The sequence below is a fragment of the Rutidosis leptorrhynchoides genome, chromosome 7 (assembly GCF_046630445.1).
Source record: "Rutidosis leptorrhynchoides isolate AG116_Rl617_1_P2 chromosome 7, CSIRO_AGI_Rlap_v1, whole genome shotgun sequence".
Lineage (NCBI taxonomy): Eukaryota > Viridiplantae > Streptophyta > Magnoliopsida > Asterales > Asteraceae > Rutidosis > Rutidosis leptorrhynchoides.
This window is the reverse complement of record NC_092339.1, coordinates 62,186,576-62,206,019: the sequence shown is the minus strand read 5'-3', so window position 1 is coordinate 62,206,019 and position 19,444 is coordinate 62,186,576. Positions and strand designations below refer to the sequence as shown.

General features: G+C 33.8%; 1 protein-coding gene across 1 annotated transcript; it reads right to left on the bottom strand.

Moving 5' to 3' along the window:
* Positions 1-418: 418 nt before the first annotated feature.
* Positions 419-16,034, bottom strand: LOC139856898 (vacuolar protein sorting-associated protein 52 A-like). The gene is made up of 21 exons (XM_071845611.1): positions 15,773-16,034; positions 6,446-6,526; positions 6,257-6,351; positions 5,808-5,865; positions 5,291-5,386; positions 4,967-5,068; positions 4,748-4,831; positions 4,207-4,287; positions 3,996-4,139; positions 3,811-3,902; positions 3,621-3,702; positions 3,362-3,541; positions 3,167-3,282; positions 3,023-3,081; positions 2,416-2,516; positions 2,226-2,276; positions 1,953-2,132; positions 1,740-1,874; positions 1,574-1,648; positions 1,385-1,442; positions 419-921 (listed from the first exon to the last, which is right to left on the bottom strand). Exons 2-21 carry the CDS (start codon positions 6,470-6,472, stop codon positions 614-616), a joined length of 2,124 nt encoding a protein of 707 aa, XP_071701712.1. The 5' UTR covers positions 6,473-6,526; positions 15,773-16,034; the 3' UTR covers positions 419-613.
* Positions 16,035-19,444: the final 3,410 nt, after the last annotated feature.

The following is a 19,444-nucleotide window of genomic DNA, read 5'->3' as shown; positions in this document are numbered from 1 at the left end:
GAAATGACATGCCATAAGCTTGAATAAGTTCTTCTCCACCACTTAAAAGAACATATCAGATAAATCAGATGGACTTTTATTTGGTTGCAAATGGGTTGTGTGTTTGGTATTGGAAATGAGTATATATGTGAGTTTAAGAAGTAGCAAGGCATACATATAACACGAGTAAACGTGAGTTAACGATCAATAAGTGAGTGATGTCAACTTCTAAAACCTCTGCTCAACCTTAGCTCTTGTATATCCTCAATTTCAAGACAAATCCCCTAACCACAACATGTTAGAAGTAAATTGCACTTATGTGTAGAAATGTAACATATCCCGCCGCGACAACAGGTATTCGAACCATCAGACTAACAAGCCTTACAGGAAGAAAGGAAAAATTCTTACAGTTAACGTGTATATGATCTTAAATGATATGAAAAAACAATGGAACTGGTGCTTACAAAGAAAAATATAACAAGACATGAACAATATGACGAAACCAAGTAACAATTATATCTAGCTATAAGGATCCCGACTGTATGATGAATCTGAAAAGAGGATCTCGAGTACAAATTGACTCACGATCAAATCTTTGTAAATGTTAGATCGTGTCCCCTTCATTGAATATCGTCTAGAATGTCCTTGAAAATTTTCTGATTTCATACATAATGGATGATATGGAAACAAGGTCTTTATTAAGGGTCGATCCACCAGCGATTCGTTTCATGCAATCTGAAAGTCTCGTATAGTAAAGCAAAAGTTGTGTCAAGGCTGCTCTTAATATATCCATTCCACAAAGGAAGTTGCTGAATGATGTGATGACATCACCGTGCATCAGCTCTATCGCTGCTTTCCATCTGCTTCCAAAGTCCTTCACAATCGGTTCAACTTCAGCCACAGTTATTGGTTGTTTCTCAGATCCAGAACTCGAGTCCTCAGCTGCAATCATAACCCCAAGGGTAAAACGGTCAAAATACTTTTGAAGTGGACAATTAAATATCGAAGGTCCACCAAGGTTGTTGGTAAATGGTCAAAATGGATAACCTTTCTATACAGGTTGCATTGGATTGACCCTAAATAATTATTTTCCACTTTTTATTTATACATATACGGAGTACTATGTTATTACAACTTACAAATACTATATTTTTAGTTTATTGCATGAAAAGAAAGATGTAGAAGATTATATGCATGGGATATTGCACTTCAGAAAAATTTGCAACAATTTGACCAATTTTTTTTATAATTAAAATTTTACTCATCCCATTAGACCCGTCGGAATAAAAGGTAACTCAGATTTTGACCCATTTAAATTTAAATGGGTCGAAATTGTCACTTTCAATTTTGACCAAAATTGTCTCGATCACAATATACAGCAACAAATTAAGAAAAAGACACTCACATGCTCGGGTTTTGACAAACTTGATCAGGTTGCCAAAATGTTCCAGCAGCAGTTCTTCCTGTAACAATTAAGAAATAGTTATCTAATGCCTTCATTTTTGCCATATTATAGGAAACAAGATTGCATGCTTTACGATTAAGCTGTGTGTGTGTGTGCGCTTATAAAGTATTATGTGTAGTTAACCCTCACCACATAAACAGCTGTATTATTCTTCAAAAGTTCTTCAAAATGGACCTGAATTTTGCCACCTTCTGGCCCCGCTTCCTGAAAAGCAAATAAAAATATAGTTTCAAAGTTGAAAAAAATCAAGTGGATTTGGTCCAATTGGATTACTAAGTAAATTACTGAGACGTACCTTCAAAACAGCAATTGTCATGTCATAGTTATTGATAAGAAAAACCGTCTGTTGTTTTGGTTTTGTGAACATCTTGGCGAGCTTGATAAGCAAGTCATCAATAGCCATTTTCAGTCTTTCCATGTTCAGATCAAGCTGTAAAAATGGAGTAAAACGTTAACAACACATATACATCTCCGAATCATCATTAATATATATATTTTGTGGTCAAACCTGGCCATCCCCATAGTCAACATTGAGTTGAATAAGTGAAGCAGTAAACTCGGCATAACGTCTCATAACATAGTGTGGATGCACATCATCCTCCCACAATGTTTTGACATTCGCATTTCTCAGACTGTTGATGTGCATGTCAAATATCATCTTGAAACGGGGCCACAATGAGATATTCACCTACCAATGGTATTATATTAATAAGAATCTCAATGGACATACATACATACATACATAAATATCTTAAAAGTTAAAAACTTTAAATATACATACCTTATCCAAATAAGAATCAAGACACGGAATCCGTCGCCTAGACATTATGAGCTGTAAAAAAGATGATCCCATTGTTATCACATAGGATAAAAGGGACTACACATATATAGAAGATGCATGTAACAACAGATGTATCGAAAAACACAAGCACGCCTTTTTAATAATAATTCAAACTTAGCATATAGATTACCTGGTGTTGGTGTGTAATGCGGATCATAAGCATTATACCAATTGCATCAAAGGAATTTGGAAGGACTGTACCAAAATGCTCATCCATTACACCAAATGGCCCTGACAAAATAATAGAAGTAGATATAACTTGTAGAACATCGACACAAGTACATGATATATGGATAAGGTTACTGTTGATTATTCATATAACTGGCACATGGGTCGCGTTAGGTAACGGGTCGAACAGGGTCATAGGTCAAAAGGGACAGTTTCTCATACGAACCAAACGGCTTGAGTCAGTTTGAGACGGGTCAAGACCCCGGTGACGTTTATATTTTAAATTTTTTTTAGTAAACCGCGAAACTTACACACTAATCGGAATCACAAAACGTAACCGCGAAACAAAACCCAAAACTTAAAAGCGGATTTTAATTTTCACTTGGACCCACTGGACCAGCTCCCTAGCTAAAAAAATTGAGATTTAATAGGGTCTTAAATGACCTCCTCATTTTCTTCTTTCAATTATGTGAACGGACCCAATGGGTCTATGCATTTCAACCCAATGGACCTCTTTTTGAGGATATGGGTCTTGATTGCAAGGTATAATTCTATTCAAGTTTTAGTACCTGAAAATATTTCATAGAATACAGATTCTTCTCCAAAGAAATCCCCACAGAAGACATATCTATACAGAAACATATAAATTAAATATGTGAGTGTGTGTGTGTGTGTATGTGAGAAAGAGAGGAATAAGTAATATATAGTAGTACTCTGAAGTGGCGGTATCCATGAGCAGCTTGTGCAAACTTCTGAAGAGGACTTCATAAGGATACTTCTTTGAACTTGCTTCAGCAATATGTGGAATCAATGAAGGCTCGTCGATTTGCTGAAGCAATAGTGTAACATAACTTAAATGCCAGGTGGCAAAAAACAAAAGTAAAAAGTACTTGGTAGCTATATAAGACCTTGAGAATGCTTATTCTATCTCCAAGAGCAAATATAGCAGACCGGTTTTTTAAAGGTTCTCTTCCTCTTGAAAACAGGCTTGTGCTGGTGTCAACACCTATCAGATCAGTAGGACTGGCTATGTCAAGTTGTAGTTTCTCTAATGCTTGAATATAAGCACGGAAATGGGCACTTAGGACCTGCCAAAAACAAGTTAATTACTTTCAAGGTCCTTAATGAAACTAACAATAATTACAAGAGTGAATTAAGTTAGTCTACCTTGTTCATTGTATCAGTATATGCTGCCCGAATTTCATTATAAATCTCCTTCCCATGCTCCTTGAGAAAGGAGATAACATACCTGCATGAAGAGTAAATCAAAAGATGAATAAAAAACTACAGTTGAAATTATTATTATTTTCAATAAAAACAATAATTACTGTAAGTACTATATTTTGACAAAACTCACTTATATTTTAACAAGATGCTCTGCTGAAGAATCTGAATATTCGTTTTAGGTTTCCTCAATGCATAAAGCTTCTGAATCATGAACTCGAATACCTATGTAATAAACGAAAAATATCAAAAAACGAATAAAATACAAGTAAGCAAAGTGAAGTCACAGTAAACAGCAGATCGACCAGTTAAATTTACCTTTGAAACTGCTTTCTGTCTAAGTCTTTCTAACTCGGGCTGAACATCTTTTAAAGCATTTGAAGTTTTAACCATGGAATCTACTTCAACAAACTTCAGCTTCTTACTCAGAATCTCAAGAGTCCTCATATATTCATCATTAACCTAAAAAATAATTATTTGAATTAGAATACTAATTGAAGTCAAACAAGTACAATCTAAAAATAACAACCTCTCCATCAACAATTATGTCAATCATCCTTGGTGGTACAATAATGTCTTCAACAAACTTTGCTAACTTCGATTCTGCAACCTGTGAGATATGCCACAAACAGTTAATCATAATGTCTGACACATTTACATATTAACAAGTAAATTAAGCCGTGATTTAACTATAAGCGGGTAAAACCCGGAAATTAAAAAGATGCTAAAAGGAAACAGGTCAAACGGGTTGATGGTCACCTAAGTGGTTTCTTGATGAATAGCAGCATCTCCAAAATCATTTTACTTTAAACTGTAAATTATTATAGAAACCATATAACTTCCTAAACATATTGACACTATATAACATTATGTGGACATAAATTTTTCGGGTCAACCCGACCCGAACCGTATTAGAAAACTACCCATTATGAGCCCTGACCCTACCCATTTTTGCCACCTTTGGAAGATATACTTTAAAACATCGGGAACCTATTTCACAATAATGACGTCACACTATACACACTTTCTAACTCTTCAACCAATAAAACAAAACACCATAATAACATTACCTTGCGATTCTTGAGCTTCAGCCCCATATCTAAAGATTTCTCCTGAAGTATTTTTATGTCTGAACTAATAGAACCAATCTCAACCTACCATATTACATAGGAAATAGATTTAACGAACATACAAAAAAGGTTCGATGATAACTTCTACGACATCTATTGTCGTCTTGAGAAATAACCTTAAGAAACTGATAATGCATTTTCCTGAAATTCGATCACTACCTGAAATCCACCAAGTAGAGTTTCCATTTGTGAAAGAATGATGTCACAATCACGAATTTGATCATGAAAGGACACTAGATTATCACTCTCTGTTATATACTCCTGTTAAAAAAGAAAAGTTAACTAAAATATCACCAAAGTGATTCGAGTAATTGGGAACAACTCTGCTTACAGACAAAACTAGATTTTTAAAAAATTAAAATCTGAGTAGTAACAAAATAACAATTAAAACCTGCTTTATAGCAACAATTGGTGCCAAATTGAAAAACAAGGGATAGATGGAAAAATAAAGTAGCAAACGTATAAATGTAACTCGGAATTTGCCTGAATTGAGTCCAATTCTACTTGGCGTAAATTGTTTTCAACGCCCTTGGTATATTCCCGCAGTTTCACGCCTTTTGACAATATATTTGCAACAATCTACACGCAAAAAGATAGCCACCACATTAGGCAACAACAAACCAGCTACAGCTTTCATAGCAAGAAAATAAAATGATATCACAAACCACAAAAGATAATGCACTAACATAAAGCATAACAAAATAACTAATGGTGATAGAAATACATACCTATTATACAAAAATTCTAAATGCTTTTAAGTTGTATCCAAAGTTTAATAAGCAGATTAAGTATATCAAAGCAAAATGAATCATATGCTGGCATACACATATACTGATGTACATATCTATATGTACATGCACTATGACCGGAATAACATTAGCAGATTAACTATTCTCTCTTGCTTTAGTTCCTAGTAATACTCTCAAATGACAAATATCAATGTATATTTAATAAAATTATCAACCAAGTGACCGAAATAATATCTTGTGACTAAAAGTACCTCGTCAGTTTTGCACTCTTCAAGCTCCTGCTGCAGTCCTTCTAATGATATATCATTGCTGCAAAAACCCAACCATTAATCAGAAGGTAATGCAGAATAGATGTATGTATGTATGTATGTATGTATGTATGTATGTATGTATGTATGTATGTATGTATGTATGTATGTTCGTATATATGCCTGCATATGTGTGTGTTCATATGTATGTATGACTTCGTGTGTACGTTAGTACATATGTAAGGATGTATGTATGTACATGCATATCCAATAACACCATACTAGTGTACTGGATACTTCTAACCAGTGGATAGTGTAAACATATATACATACATATGACTTGCATGCATAAAACTAAAGCAACATTTATAGTCAATCAGTAATATAAACAAAACTAGATATAGACTATATCATTGTATATATTAGTTGACCAAGGATAAAAAAAAGTACACCTGCTTGCATCCTCTTCAACAGTCAAATCACCAACTACAGATCCCAAATTAAAAACAGATTTATTGGCATCCATGGTTTCACCTTCAGGTTTACGCTGATAAAACAAACATATCCACACAACAGATAATAAAAACCATAAAATGTAACACTGAATTCATTATTTGAAACAACTCAGAGAAAACTTGTACCAGTTCATTTGTTGCTAGCTCCGCCATTTTATTCCGTAAATACAACAATTTCTGACCAGCTTAACCTGTATGAAATTATAACTAAAGCAGATGTAAGTTAGTAAACCTGAAAATTAATATAGTTTAATGAGAATGGTGAAGGTACAGCAAACAGAGGTGCTACAGCACCAGTAAATCAGAATATGACGATGATGAATGAGCGAATTAACGAGAAATTTGAAAGCATATTACTACAACACCCATTATTTTAAGGAAGATTTGCAAACATTAAAGGATGGTGATGGTACAGCAAACAGAGGTGCTACACAGTTAACTCATATGACCAGTATTGAATTTCCAACCTTTGATGGTGATGATGTTAAAGGCTGGTTAAATCGGAGCAGGCAGTTTTTTGCAGTGGTTCAGATAGATGATGATGATAAGGTACGCACAGCCTCAATCCATATGCAAGTTAGGGCACTAAATTGGCATCAACAATACATTAGCATACATGGGGAAAATGTGGAGTGGATTGACTAAGAGCAAGCTATACATAAACGATTCGGATTAAGGGTGGAAGATCCTTTGTCCGAGCTTAAGAACTTAAGGCAAACAGGGATCGTACAAAGCTATCAAGATGAGTTCGAAAAGTTACTGAACAAACTGGAGGCAAGTGAAAAGCATGCCATTAGCTTCTTTGTTGGAGGTCTTCAGAAGAAAAATTGAACTGACAGTTCATATGTTTAAACCTAAATCACTAGAAGATGCTTATTGTCTTGCTAAATTGCAAGAAGACACAATCGCTGCAAGTAATAAAAGGACTGCACCATTATAACCAACACCGAAGGTTAATGCTACAACAAATTACTTAAAAACAGCAGCATTACCTCCAATCAGTGATTAATTGGCATTAACTAATACTCCCTCACAACACACTTAAAAGTAACAGCAGCAGTGGTTTCTATCAAAACAAAGGAAGATTGACTCAGAAAGAAATTGAGGAAAAGCTCATGATATAACACGATCCACGAACAGATTGAATCAACGCATTCAGATCGATCACTAACTTGCATATTTTCACGAGTGCAATTCAGATCGACGAAAAACATGATAAATAAATTCAGATGACAGAATCGCAAATCTGAATATCGCAAATTAATACAATATATGCTTAATAAAATTAGGATTTAAAACACGTGATTTTCTGATGAAACTTGAATAGTTGGAGTGAATTAGGTATGGATTTAATATACCGCATGTAGATGTATTACTTTGATTACCTGATGAAGATCGTTGAGTGTGCAATCTACTATCGTTCAAGGAGCGGTGGAGGTTTTGCTGGACAGCGGTGGTAGAAGATTAGATACTCCACGTCGTTGCCGGAGGAGACGGTGGTAGTGGTGGTGGTGGTAATTGCAGTGTGAGAAAGAGAATTCAGTTTACGAAGAAACAGGGACGATGCTGAACTTAGAGCATCGGGTTTTTTTATTGATTATATTTTTCATTTTGTTTTTTCATTTCAATTTTTTTTTCGTATGATTGGAATTGCAAAAATTAGTCATTTCTATAAAAAGAAATTTAGATAAAACTTGCTCGTAATAAACATTCGGATCCAAAAATTAACAATTACAATCGAGACACAAAAATTCAAAACGAGTCGGAAGTCAAATTAAACAAATTACACTAATGGTATCACCAACATGACGAAAAGTGGCTAAACTATAAAATAATTGAAGGCTACAACTATAACATATGGACTCCATCGGTCATAAAAAAGTGAAAGTCATCCCACATCGCGAAAGTAGGAAATAAATAATGTTAGTATAGAAGCATATGGAAACCGCCCTTTATCACCAATTGATTTTAGAGTACTAAGAGACTCATGGTCTTATATGTATTACATGTTGTGTTTGGCAGAAACGATCCTACAAGCAAAAATATGCGAGTATATAATACAGTAATAATTATTATTAAATTATTACAGTATTATTTTTGAACTGTAAAAGTTAATTAATTTTAGAAACATTCTTTTTTTTTAACATCAGTTTGGAATCACCCAGTGGGACTTAACCACCCACACGTTCATCTTCCGTAGTTGCATTAACACACCCCCCAACTAATGCCCTGGAGGAAACCCGGATCAATCGAGGGCATTGCCGGTAAAATCCCCTCCCCACTGCTGCCACACTAAGCGAAGGCGATATGGGTGGATACTTCATGTCAGGGATAACATTGAATACAATTTTACAGTCCAGCGAAGTCCTGACCTCTCGCTAAGAGAGTCAGGCCTATAACAAATTACATTACATATTAAATGTTTATTTAATATTTTTATTTTAACAAATAAAAGTTACAAACCATAACCAAAACCAAACCTTCATTTCAGAAACCTATACAAAGTTACAAACCAATCATACGATAATCTCATTTGAATCAGTAAAGTAGGCTACAATCAGCATTCCTTCTAATTTGCAGCAACAATTTACTCCGATCCAATATTAACGGCTACATTAACACCCAAAATCAAACGCGCTCGCACAACTTTCAAACTTTGAACCCCACAACACTAATCAAACCAATTCTCTTGCTGATGAGATTGTACAAGAGTATGCTGTTTCCCAAGAAGCTTCTTGATCATGTCATCATATTCTCTGCTACCACCAGTTTGATGTTTAGCATACATACCTGTAAACATAAATTGCATCGTAAGATTGAAATAAACGTGGGTGTGAAAAAGAGGTGTTTTAAATTATAGAATATGTAAGTCATAATAACCTCTTTTTGACAGCTTGATGTTAATGCTTAAAGCTCTTCTAAACAATATTTACCCAACAAGAGTTCTCGATCCTTCTCTGTAGTCACCTGCTGAACTAAGTTCCCGATACATCTAAACGGTGAGCTTGAACCCCTTGGTCTTACTAAGTATAGTAAGCACCTGTTTGATGCAATTGATGATCTTTGAACAGAAGTTTAAGGTTCAAAGATCATCAATTGCATCAAACAGGTGCTTACTATACTTAGTAAGACCAAGGGGTTCAAGCTCACCGTTTAGATGTATCGGGAACTTAGTTCAGCAGGTGACTACAGAGAAGGATCGAGAACTCTTGTTGGGTAAATATTGTTTAGAAGAGCTTTAAGCATTAACATCAAGCTGTCAAAAAGAGGTTATTATGACTTACATATTCTATAATTTAAAACACCTCTTTTTCACACCCACGTTTATTTCAATCTTACGATGCAATTTATGTTTACAGGTATGTATGCTAAACATCAAACTGGTGGTAGCAGAGAATATGATGACATGATCAAGAAGCTTCTTGGGAAACAGCATACTCTTGTACAATCTCATCAGCAAGAGAATTGGTTTGATTAGTGTTGTGGGGTTCAAAGTTTGAAAGTTGTGCGAGCGCGTTTGATTTTGGGTGTTAATGTAGCCGTTAATATTGGATCGGAGTAAATTGTTGCTGCAAATTAGAAGGAATGCTGATTGTAGCCTACTTTACTGATTCAAATGAGATTATCGTATGATTGGTTTGTAACTTTGTATAGGTTTCTGAAATGAAGGTTTGGTTTTGGTTATGGTTATGGTTATGGTTTGTAACTTTGTAACTTTTATTTGTTAAAATAAAAATATTAAATAAACATTTAATATGTAATGTAATTTGTTATAGGCCTGACTCTCTTAGCGAGAGGTCAGGACTTCGCTGGACTGTAAAATTGTATTCAATGTTATCCCTGACATGAAGTATCCACCCATATCGCCTTCGCTTAGTGTGGCAGCAGTGGGGAGGGGATTTTACCGGCAATGCCCTCGATTGATCCGGGTTTCCTCCAGGGCATTAGTTGGGGGGTGTGTTAATGCAACTACGGAAGATGAACGTGTGGGTGGTTAAGTCCCACTGGGTGATTCCAAACTGATGTTAAAAAAAAAGAATGTTTCTAAAATTAATTAACTTTTACAGTTCAAAAATAATACTGTAATAATTTAATAATAATTATTACTGTATTATATACTCGCATATTTTTGCTTGTAGGATCGTTTCTGCCAAACACAACATGTAATACATATAAGACCATGAGTCTCTTAGTACTCTAAAATCAATTGGTGATAAAGGGCGGTTTCCATATGCTTCTATACTAACATTATTTATTTCCTACTTTCGCGATGTGGGATGACTTTCACTTTTTTATGACCGATGGAGTCCATATGTTATAGTTGTAGCCTTCAATTATTTTATAGTTTAGCCACTTTTCGTCATGTTGGTGATACCATTAGTGTAATTTGTTTAATTTGACTTCCGACTCGTTTTGAATTTTTGTGTCTCGATTGTAATTGTTAATTTTTGGATCCGAATGTTTATTACGAGCAAGTTTTATCTAAATTTCTTTTTATAGAAATGACTAATTTTTGCAATTCCAATCATACGAAAAAAAAATTGAAATGAAAAAACAAAATGAAAAATATAATCAATAAAAAAACCCGATGCTCTAAGTTCAGCATCGTCCCTGTTTCTTCGTAAACTGAATTCTCTTTCTCACACTGCAATTACCACCACCACCACTACCACCGTCTCCTCCGGCAACGACGTGGAGTATCTAATCTTCTACCACCGCTGTCCAGCAAAACCTCCACCGCTCCTTGAACGATAGTAGATTGCACACTCAACGATCTTCATCAGGTAATCAAAGTAATACATCTACATGCGGTATATTAAATCCATACCTAATTCACTCCAACTATTCAAGTTTCATCAGAAAATCACGTGTTTTAAATCCTAATTTTATTAAGCATATATTGTATTAATTTGCGATATTCAGATTTGCGATTCTGTCATCTGAATTTATTTATCATGTTTTTCGTCGATCTGAATTGCACTCGTGAAAATATGCAAGTTAGTGATCGATCTGAATGCGTTGATTCAATCTGTTCGTGGATCGTGTTATATCATGAGCTTTTCCTCAATTTCTTTCTGAGTCAATCTTCCTTTGTTTTGATAGAAACCACTGCTGCTGTTACTTTTAAGTGTGTTGTGAGGGAGTATTAGTTAATGCCAATTAATCACTGATTGGAGGTAATGCTGCTGTTTTTAAGTAATTTGTTGTAGCATTAACCTTCGGTGTTGGTTATAATGGTGCAGTCCTTTTATTACTTGCAGCGATTGTGTCTTCTTGCAATTTAGCAAGACAATAAGCATCTTCTAGTGATTTAGGTTTAAACATATGAACTGTCAGTTCAATTTTTCTTCTGAAGACCTCCAACAAACAAGCTAATGGCATGCTTTTCACTTACCTCCAGTTTGTTCAATAACTTTTCGAACTCATCTTGATAGCTTTGTACGATCCCTGTTTGACTTCTGATAGAAATGCGTGGAGGGCTAGAATAAGAATAGTCGAGTAGACCGCCGCCGCCGCCGCCGCCGCCACCACCACCACCACCACCACCACCATTAATTGTATTATTATTATTTTTACTATTGTTATTATTATTATTATTATTATTATTATTATTATTATATTATTATTGTTATTATTATATTATTTTTATTATTATTATTATTATTATTATTATTATTATTATTATTATTATTATTATTATTATTATTATTAGTGCTATAATTATTACTCCCTCCGTCCCACTTCAAATGTCCACCTTTCCATTTTGGGTTGTCCCATATCAAATGTCCACTTTGGATTTCAACCAATCAGAAGAGGTTATTTTGGAAAGAGAAGATTTCCGATTGGTGGAGAATGAAGTTAGTGGGATTTCCTAAAACTGTGTGCAAAAAGTAAGTGGACACTTGTAATGGGACGGATGTAGTATTAGGATTATGATTCTTATCATGTATATGTTTATTATTATTATTGTTAGTATTATTATTATTATGATCACGATTAGTGTTATTATTATTAGTATTTGTATTTGTATTAGTATTAGTATTATTATTATTATTATCGCTATTACTATTAGTATTAGTTGTAGTAATTTGATATTATTAATATTACTATTATTTTTTATTTACTATCTCTTATTATTATTAATTTTAGTAGTATTATTATTATTATTATTATATTATTATTATTATTATTATTATTATATTATTACTACTACTTCTACTTCTACTATAGTACTCTTATTATTATTATTATTATTATTATTATTACTTCTTACCGTCTCTCCTTTTACTATTACTATTACTATCTACTACTACTACTACTATTTGGCTCTATTTTTGGGCCAACAACAAGCGTCAATTTATTGGCGTCTTGACTGCCGTTTAGAGCCTAAAGTGAATCCCAGGCTGGTTTTAAAACCCATGAAAATTTGATTCTACCATTTTCATGGCGTCTCAATTTTATTTTTATTTTTATTTTTATTTTTATTTTTTTTTATAAAAAAAAAAAAAAACTTTTTACTCATTGGCTGGAGGTCCACTCGGAAGCAATCTCTTTATTCGTCGAATAGAGAGAGGGATGACTTTCTCTACTTTCTGGGTAGAGAAAGGACTTGTTTCTATTCTCGGATAGGGGAAGGATTGTCTACATCTCACCTCCCCCATACACCACTCATTGTGGTATTGGGTTTTGTTGTTGTTGTTGTATTTGAATATTTACTAGAAGGCGAATTAGGCGGCTATTTAAGAGCAGTGGAGTGGACCTCCGTCCCCCCTCCGTCCCACACCCAGTCAGTTAAATTGCCACTCCCCAAGTCCGTCTCACACATCCGTCTCACTTCGGTCAGTCACGTACGCGACGCATGTTACCCACTTTTTTTTATTTTTGCTTTTTTTTTCCAAAGGGATAATTTATTAAATATAATAAAATATTATTTTAACACACTAACTGACATAGGTCACCACTCTCCACTTTTTCTGACTCATTAAGTCACGCCTGACATGCCAAGTGACCTCAGTCACCACTCCCAGTGCTCTAAGTTATGACGTGCAGGGCACATTTTTTCATAAGACCCATAAAAATATTTCAATTCCGTTGACTTAAATATCATTTCCTTGTTTTGTCGTTTTTTTCAGAGAAAGATCAGCCGAACACAGATTTATACTAGTAGATCCTAGAGGAATGTGTTCACTAGTAGATTGGAAGATTCACAAGGTTTATTGATCGGTAAACACCAATATGACGGTGGAGTTGTACCGGAGATTGAATATGAAGATAATCGTATCATGAAAAAACATTTTTCATACACGAATGTTGATTGCAAATTTGCAAGAGTGTTTCTAAGTATCATCACGACGAATAAACGGGACAGGTATATAATCTTAAACTAATAGAATAACAATAACAACAAGTTAGTAGTCGGTAATTTGTTTTCTGATTCGAATGTAATACTCAAATGATTGAGATAGGTGATTATTCATACATAAAAAGAACAAAATTTTGATCATTAATCATAATAATCAATTGCATTAGTTAATCATGATAATTATGATTATTAATCTAATTGATAAAAATTGATTATCATGATTAATGACAATAGTTATGCTGTTTTTAAGTATGAATAATCACTAATAACTAATCTCAAATATTTAAGTCCCACATTCGTATCAGAAAAAAAATCTCTCGCAGCCAACTTGTTATTGTTATTATTATTTTATTAGATTAAGAATATATACATGTTACGTTAACATGTTTTGATGATACTTAAGAAACACCTTTGCAATGTTGCAATCAACATCCATGTACACAAAATGTTTTCTCTTGATACGAATAGCTTTATATTCAATCTCCAATACAACTCTAGCACAAGTATCGGTGTTTATCGACCAATAAACTTTACGTGTCTTCCAATCTACTAGAGAACAAATGCCTCAAGGATCTACAAGGAAAAATATGTGTTCGACTTATCTTTCTCTAAAAAAAGAGTAAAACAAGGTAAAGATATTTAAGTTAAATGAAATTAAGGGTGTGCTTGGTTGGGGGGTTTGAAATGTAAGGAATGGGAATGATAATAATTGATAGTGATTGGTTTAATTTTAAGTAATCAATCATTACCCACTACTAGGTAATACCCCATTAACCACTAAATTGGGGGTTATGAAACTTGGTAATGAAATTCTCTCCCCCATGTGATTTTGACATGTAAATTACGGTTACATACTTACTACGTATTTTTATATTTCATTATTTCTATTATAATTTTATTATTATAACATTCATGTAATCCTAAATTGCCACATACATATGTATAATACAACAAATAAACATCAGTGGTATTGTGTTGTTAGTGTACGTAATTAATGTATATATGTAACAGTAATATTTTCTGTAAATATTAGTTGAGCATATCTTGATGATAATAAGAATTTCATATTTATCTATATAACAAAAAATATACGTGAACAACTATATATACAGTATATATTTATAACTATGAGTGTACATATGAATATTGTTATATTTTATAATTTATTTACTTGTAAATTTATTGATTTAATAAATTATTTATATATATTAACCACCATCAATGATAATAGAAGTACTAGGTAATGGATTGGTATTCCCTTAATATTCCCATTCCCTTTCCCATTTCCATTATCTAGTTTTAACCAAGCATGCCCTAAATATTTTATAGGTCTTAAATGCAAAAATGTGTATTGCACATGTCATAACTTAAAGAGCTATCTAATTCGTCTTCTAAAAAATACTCACATATAAAAAGAAATTCCATATACTTACTTGTTATCTAATCTATTTGATTTGTTATTAACCATGTGAGTTTGCTAAAAATCCTTCCCTATGAATCCATGAATATGAACGGCTGCCAGAGTAATATAATTGTGATTTGTACATAATTTTAATTTCTATTAATTTGTATTTGAGATTATGTTCCATTTCAATATTTATTAGGTTACTTTTAGTAATGGACTCATACGCCAAGTCAACAAAAAGAATGCACCAACAGTGGCCACGGTGGTACACCAGTAGACCTCACCAACGCCGACAAATCAGGCAAGATCAGCAGAACCCCGGCAAAAGCAGTAGTCAGATCTGGCCAAAATCACAACCACCGGTGGCCACCACCAACCAACAGGGTGATGCACCACCGGTGGCCACAACCAACAGGGTGGTGCACCACCTTTGGCCACCACCAACAGAGTGGTGCACCACCGGTAGCTACCAAATCAGGCAGAAACAACGAGTAAGGGTCGCCCAGAAAGGACAGGGGAGCAAAGCGATCAAAAGGAGACCAGTCAGCCTCAGTCGGACCCACCAAGAGATCGCTGGTTGAGAACGACTACCGCAACCGGAAAACACCCTTCGCCACCGGGGAAAGACAAACAGCAGTCGGAAAACAAAAAAACATAAAACAAATACTGGAGGTTAAGATATTACCTTACTGATAGGAAGAAGAAGATGACCAACCGATGGATCCAACAAACCACCGCCGGAAAAGTAACACGAAGAAATTCGGCGAAATAAGAGTAGGAGTACAAGCCACCGACGAGATTCCGGTGGCCGGAGAAGAAGAAGGCTACAAAATAAAGGCAGGAACAGGAGATGCGTTGAAGAAGAAGAAAAAAGAAGGTAGCGGCGGCTTTGAGAAATGGATTAGGGTTACCAGATATATTTTCTTTTAGAGATAAACTAGTCCGGACCGGCCTTGATCCATCGGTTGGTCATATTTAACGTTGACTCATGTATTTACATAGGATAACACGGCCAATGTGTTAAGCGTCGTTTTAAATGTTGTTGTGTTAGGCGTTTTTTAAAAAATATCCGTTTCGAACGTAGTTAGTTTTGTTTTGTTCAATAAATTTTTTCAAATGTAGCGGTGCTGTCGGAAAAATTTAACTCCCGGCGAACAGAAAGATACGGGCTGTCGTTGTGTTTAGCGTTTTTTAAAAAGTGTCCATTTTGAACGTGGTTAATTTCGTTTTGTTCATAAAATTATTTCGAGTCTGACGCACCGTCGAAAAAATTTAACTCATGGCGAGCAGGAAGATACGGGTTGTCGTTGTATTTAGCGTTTTTTTAAGAAGTGTCCATTTTGCGTATAGTTAGTCCCGTTGAGTTCGTAAGATTTTTTCGAGTTGAATGGTGGTCTATGGAAAATTTAACTCGCACCAAGCGAGAAGATAGAGTCCGTTATAAATTCGGATGGAATTAGTTTCTTTTATTTTAATAAAATTATGTATTTACACTTTTTATCCATAAAAAGTGTAAACTTGAGGGGTCGTTGTGTAAATATAGTCAAAGTTGAGGGACCGTTTGTAATGTAAACGAAAACTCAAAACGATAATCCGATATAACTTAAACGACGATACCCGTCACCACTTTTATTATTAAGTGTTAATAATTAATGTTAATGTTAATTCAAACATTTGGAGAGAGTTGTATGTTTGCAATAAACCCTTAGGTCTATTTTCGAATTTTTTATAAAGAAAATAAAATGAAAGGAAGGGGAATGAAGGTGAGTGATTTTAAATCCTTCTAAATTTGAAAGGAAGAAATGAAGAGTAAAATATCCATCCATTCTCTTACTTTTCTTTCCTGTCAAAACTTGGGAACGCATTTGTGATTTTGATTTCCTTTCAAATCAATTCCATTCTCTCCAAATAACAGCTCTGGAACAGAGCCTTACGTTGCATTCCCCATTTTTTTTTTAACTGAAAGGAAAGGAAACGGACAAATTAAAATTAATAGTGATTTCTGAGTTTTAATTTTAAGCGGAAAAGAGAAGAGATTAAAGGATTAGAAAGGATAGTACAGTTATATTTTGTTAACAACACTATCTGCTCATATTTGGATGGATTATGAAGCATAGTAAAACACTATCATCTCCTTTATTTTCCACTCATTTATGCTGAAAAAAACTCGAAAATACAGCGTTAATGTGGGAGTCAGTTTTTTTTTTCGTTCGACTTACTAAAACGACAACAAGTCACTCTTTACCATAGTCACATTTTTTCAATAGTTACAATCAAATTCACACTTCTTTCTCTTACTTCAAAACTCCAAACATATCACATCTTCTTACCACAGTTAGAACAAAAGAATCTCTCTCCTTCAAAATTCAAAACCTCCAAACTCTTTTGATGGTTGTTTATGGTGTAATCCCGCTGTATTAGAAGATACCATCACCACCAATAAATCCGTATCGATTTTACGATCACAAAGATACAGATTTCACTTCTACTTCGATAAAGGAAATAAAATGAAGTGAAGGGAGATGAGAAGGAAAATACACTGAAATAATTCATCCATTTCACTTCATTTTCTCCCTATTAAAATTCGGTAACACTACTTGTCTTTATTTTTTCCCCTTTCATTTCATTTTCTTCTAAATCAAAACTATGGAACAGATCCTCACGGTTTAGGTTTGGGGAGATGACACTCACACAATTCTTTTACTAACTTACTATTATATTTCTAGTTGCCAAAAGAGTACATGTTTCTGATTTTAAAGTTTCGAATGGAGAGAATAAAGACAACAATCATTTGGATTCATTATCTTCTTTGATAGAAAAGGAAAATGACAACATTTCTTTGGAATCACCTTTTTTCTCTGATCTTAAAGTGTCACCTGAAGAAGAAAATGACAACATTTTTTTGCAATCACCTAATTCTTTTTATTTTAAAGTGTCACGTGAAGAAAATAATGACAACAATCAAAGTACTAACAATTGTAAGTTTTATGATAGAAAGTGTGTATGGATTAAAAAATAGTGTGTGCGTATCACCTCTAGTATGTTTATTTATGTTTTTTTCTTCAGTGAAATAAAAAAAAAAACGTACGTACAAAGTATAAACGGTCGCAGAATTTAAAACTTTTTTCACAAAAAGATTAAAATAAATTTAAAAAATCATTTTCAACTGCGCCGAAAGTTGTTACTCTGTATTTTTTTCTTGTGTATTTAGACTCTATCTTACGGGCATGAAAATCAACAACAACATGGCTCAATCCCCAATAGTGCGTCAAGGACGTCTTAATGATTTTGAGGGCCATGTTCCAGACATAGAAATAAGCTCAATTATAAGCATTGAATTTTTTAATACATATGAAAAAATAATACTATTAAAATTATCAATGAAAAAAAAAGTTCTCAAAACCTTTGTAGCAATTTTATTTTATTCACAAATAATTATCATGTCAATAATATTCGCCTACTTTATATAAAATTATGGATTACGGAGTATTATATTTCAAAAAATTTGGCCCCTACAAAATTTTGGGTCATGTTCGATTGCACACTTTGCACATGTACCGAAGACGCCTCTGGAGTGAGTTATGGGAAAGGTAAGATGTAGACAATCATTCATCTAGCCTCGAGTAAAAGGGAAGTCAATTCTCCATCAGCAAGTAGAGAAAGTTATTTCTCTACTTACCGTAAGAGAATGTCGTCCATCCCTCTACTCGAGAATAGAGAGACTACTTCCGGTAGGATTTACGGACATGAAAATGTTCCGTCAAATCCACCAGGGCATCTTTAATGCCGATTTAATTGTGTTACGGGGATCCAAAATCACACCATGAAGGAGTTGGTTGCAAACTATACGCGAAACATACTAGGCGTTGACATGAGCTAGCCAATTAGAAAGTGACACATACATACATTTGTTATTAATTAATTTATTTATTTTACACTCAACTTTGAAGCATATTTACCACATCACTAAAATATTTCTATACAAATTTAACATTCACCATAACACACCTTTAAAATTTGACAATGTCGCGTCTCACTAAGATTTTTCTCTTACTTTCAAAAATTGCATTTTTTGCCTTCACGTCACTGGCAAAAAAAGACAAAGGTAACGGGTAGTCTTATTTTGGATAAGTGAAAATTAAATTACCGACCTTAGAAATAATTTGGTCAAAAAGCACAAATAGCATTATTATTACATTTAATTTGTTTAGTTGCAATAATTAAAATGCCCAGTACTAGTCACCATTTTTGTCTAATAGTTAATATAGTCATTATTACATATGTATCTTTAATATTTACCATTACTAAATTAATTTTTAACAATTCAAAACAACGTTAAATATAAAAAATTATGGAA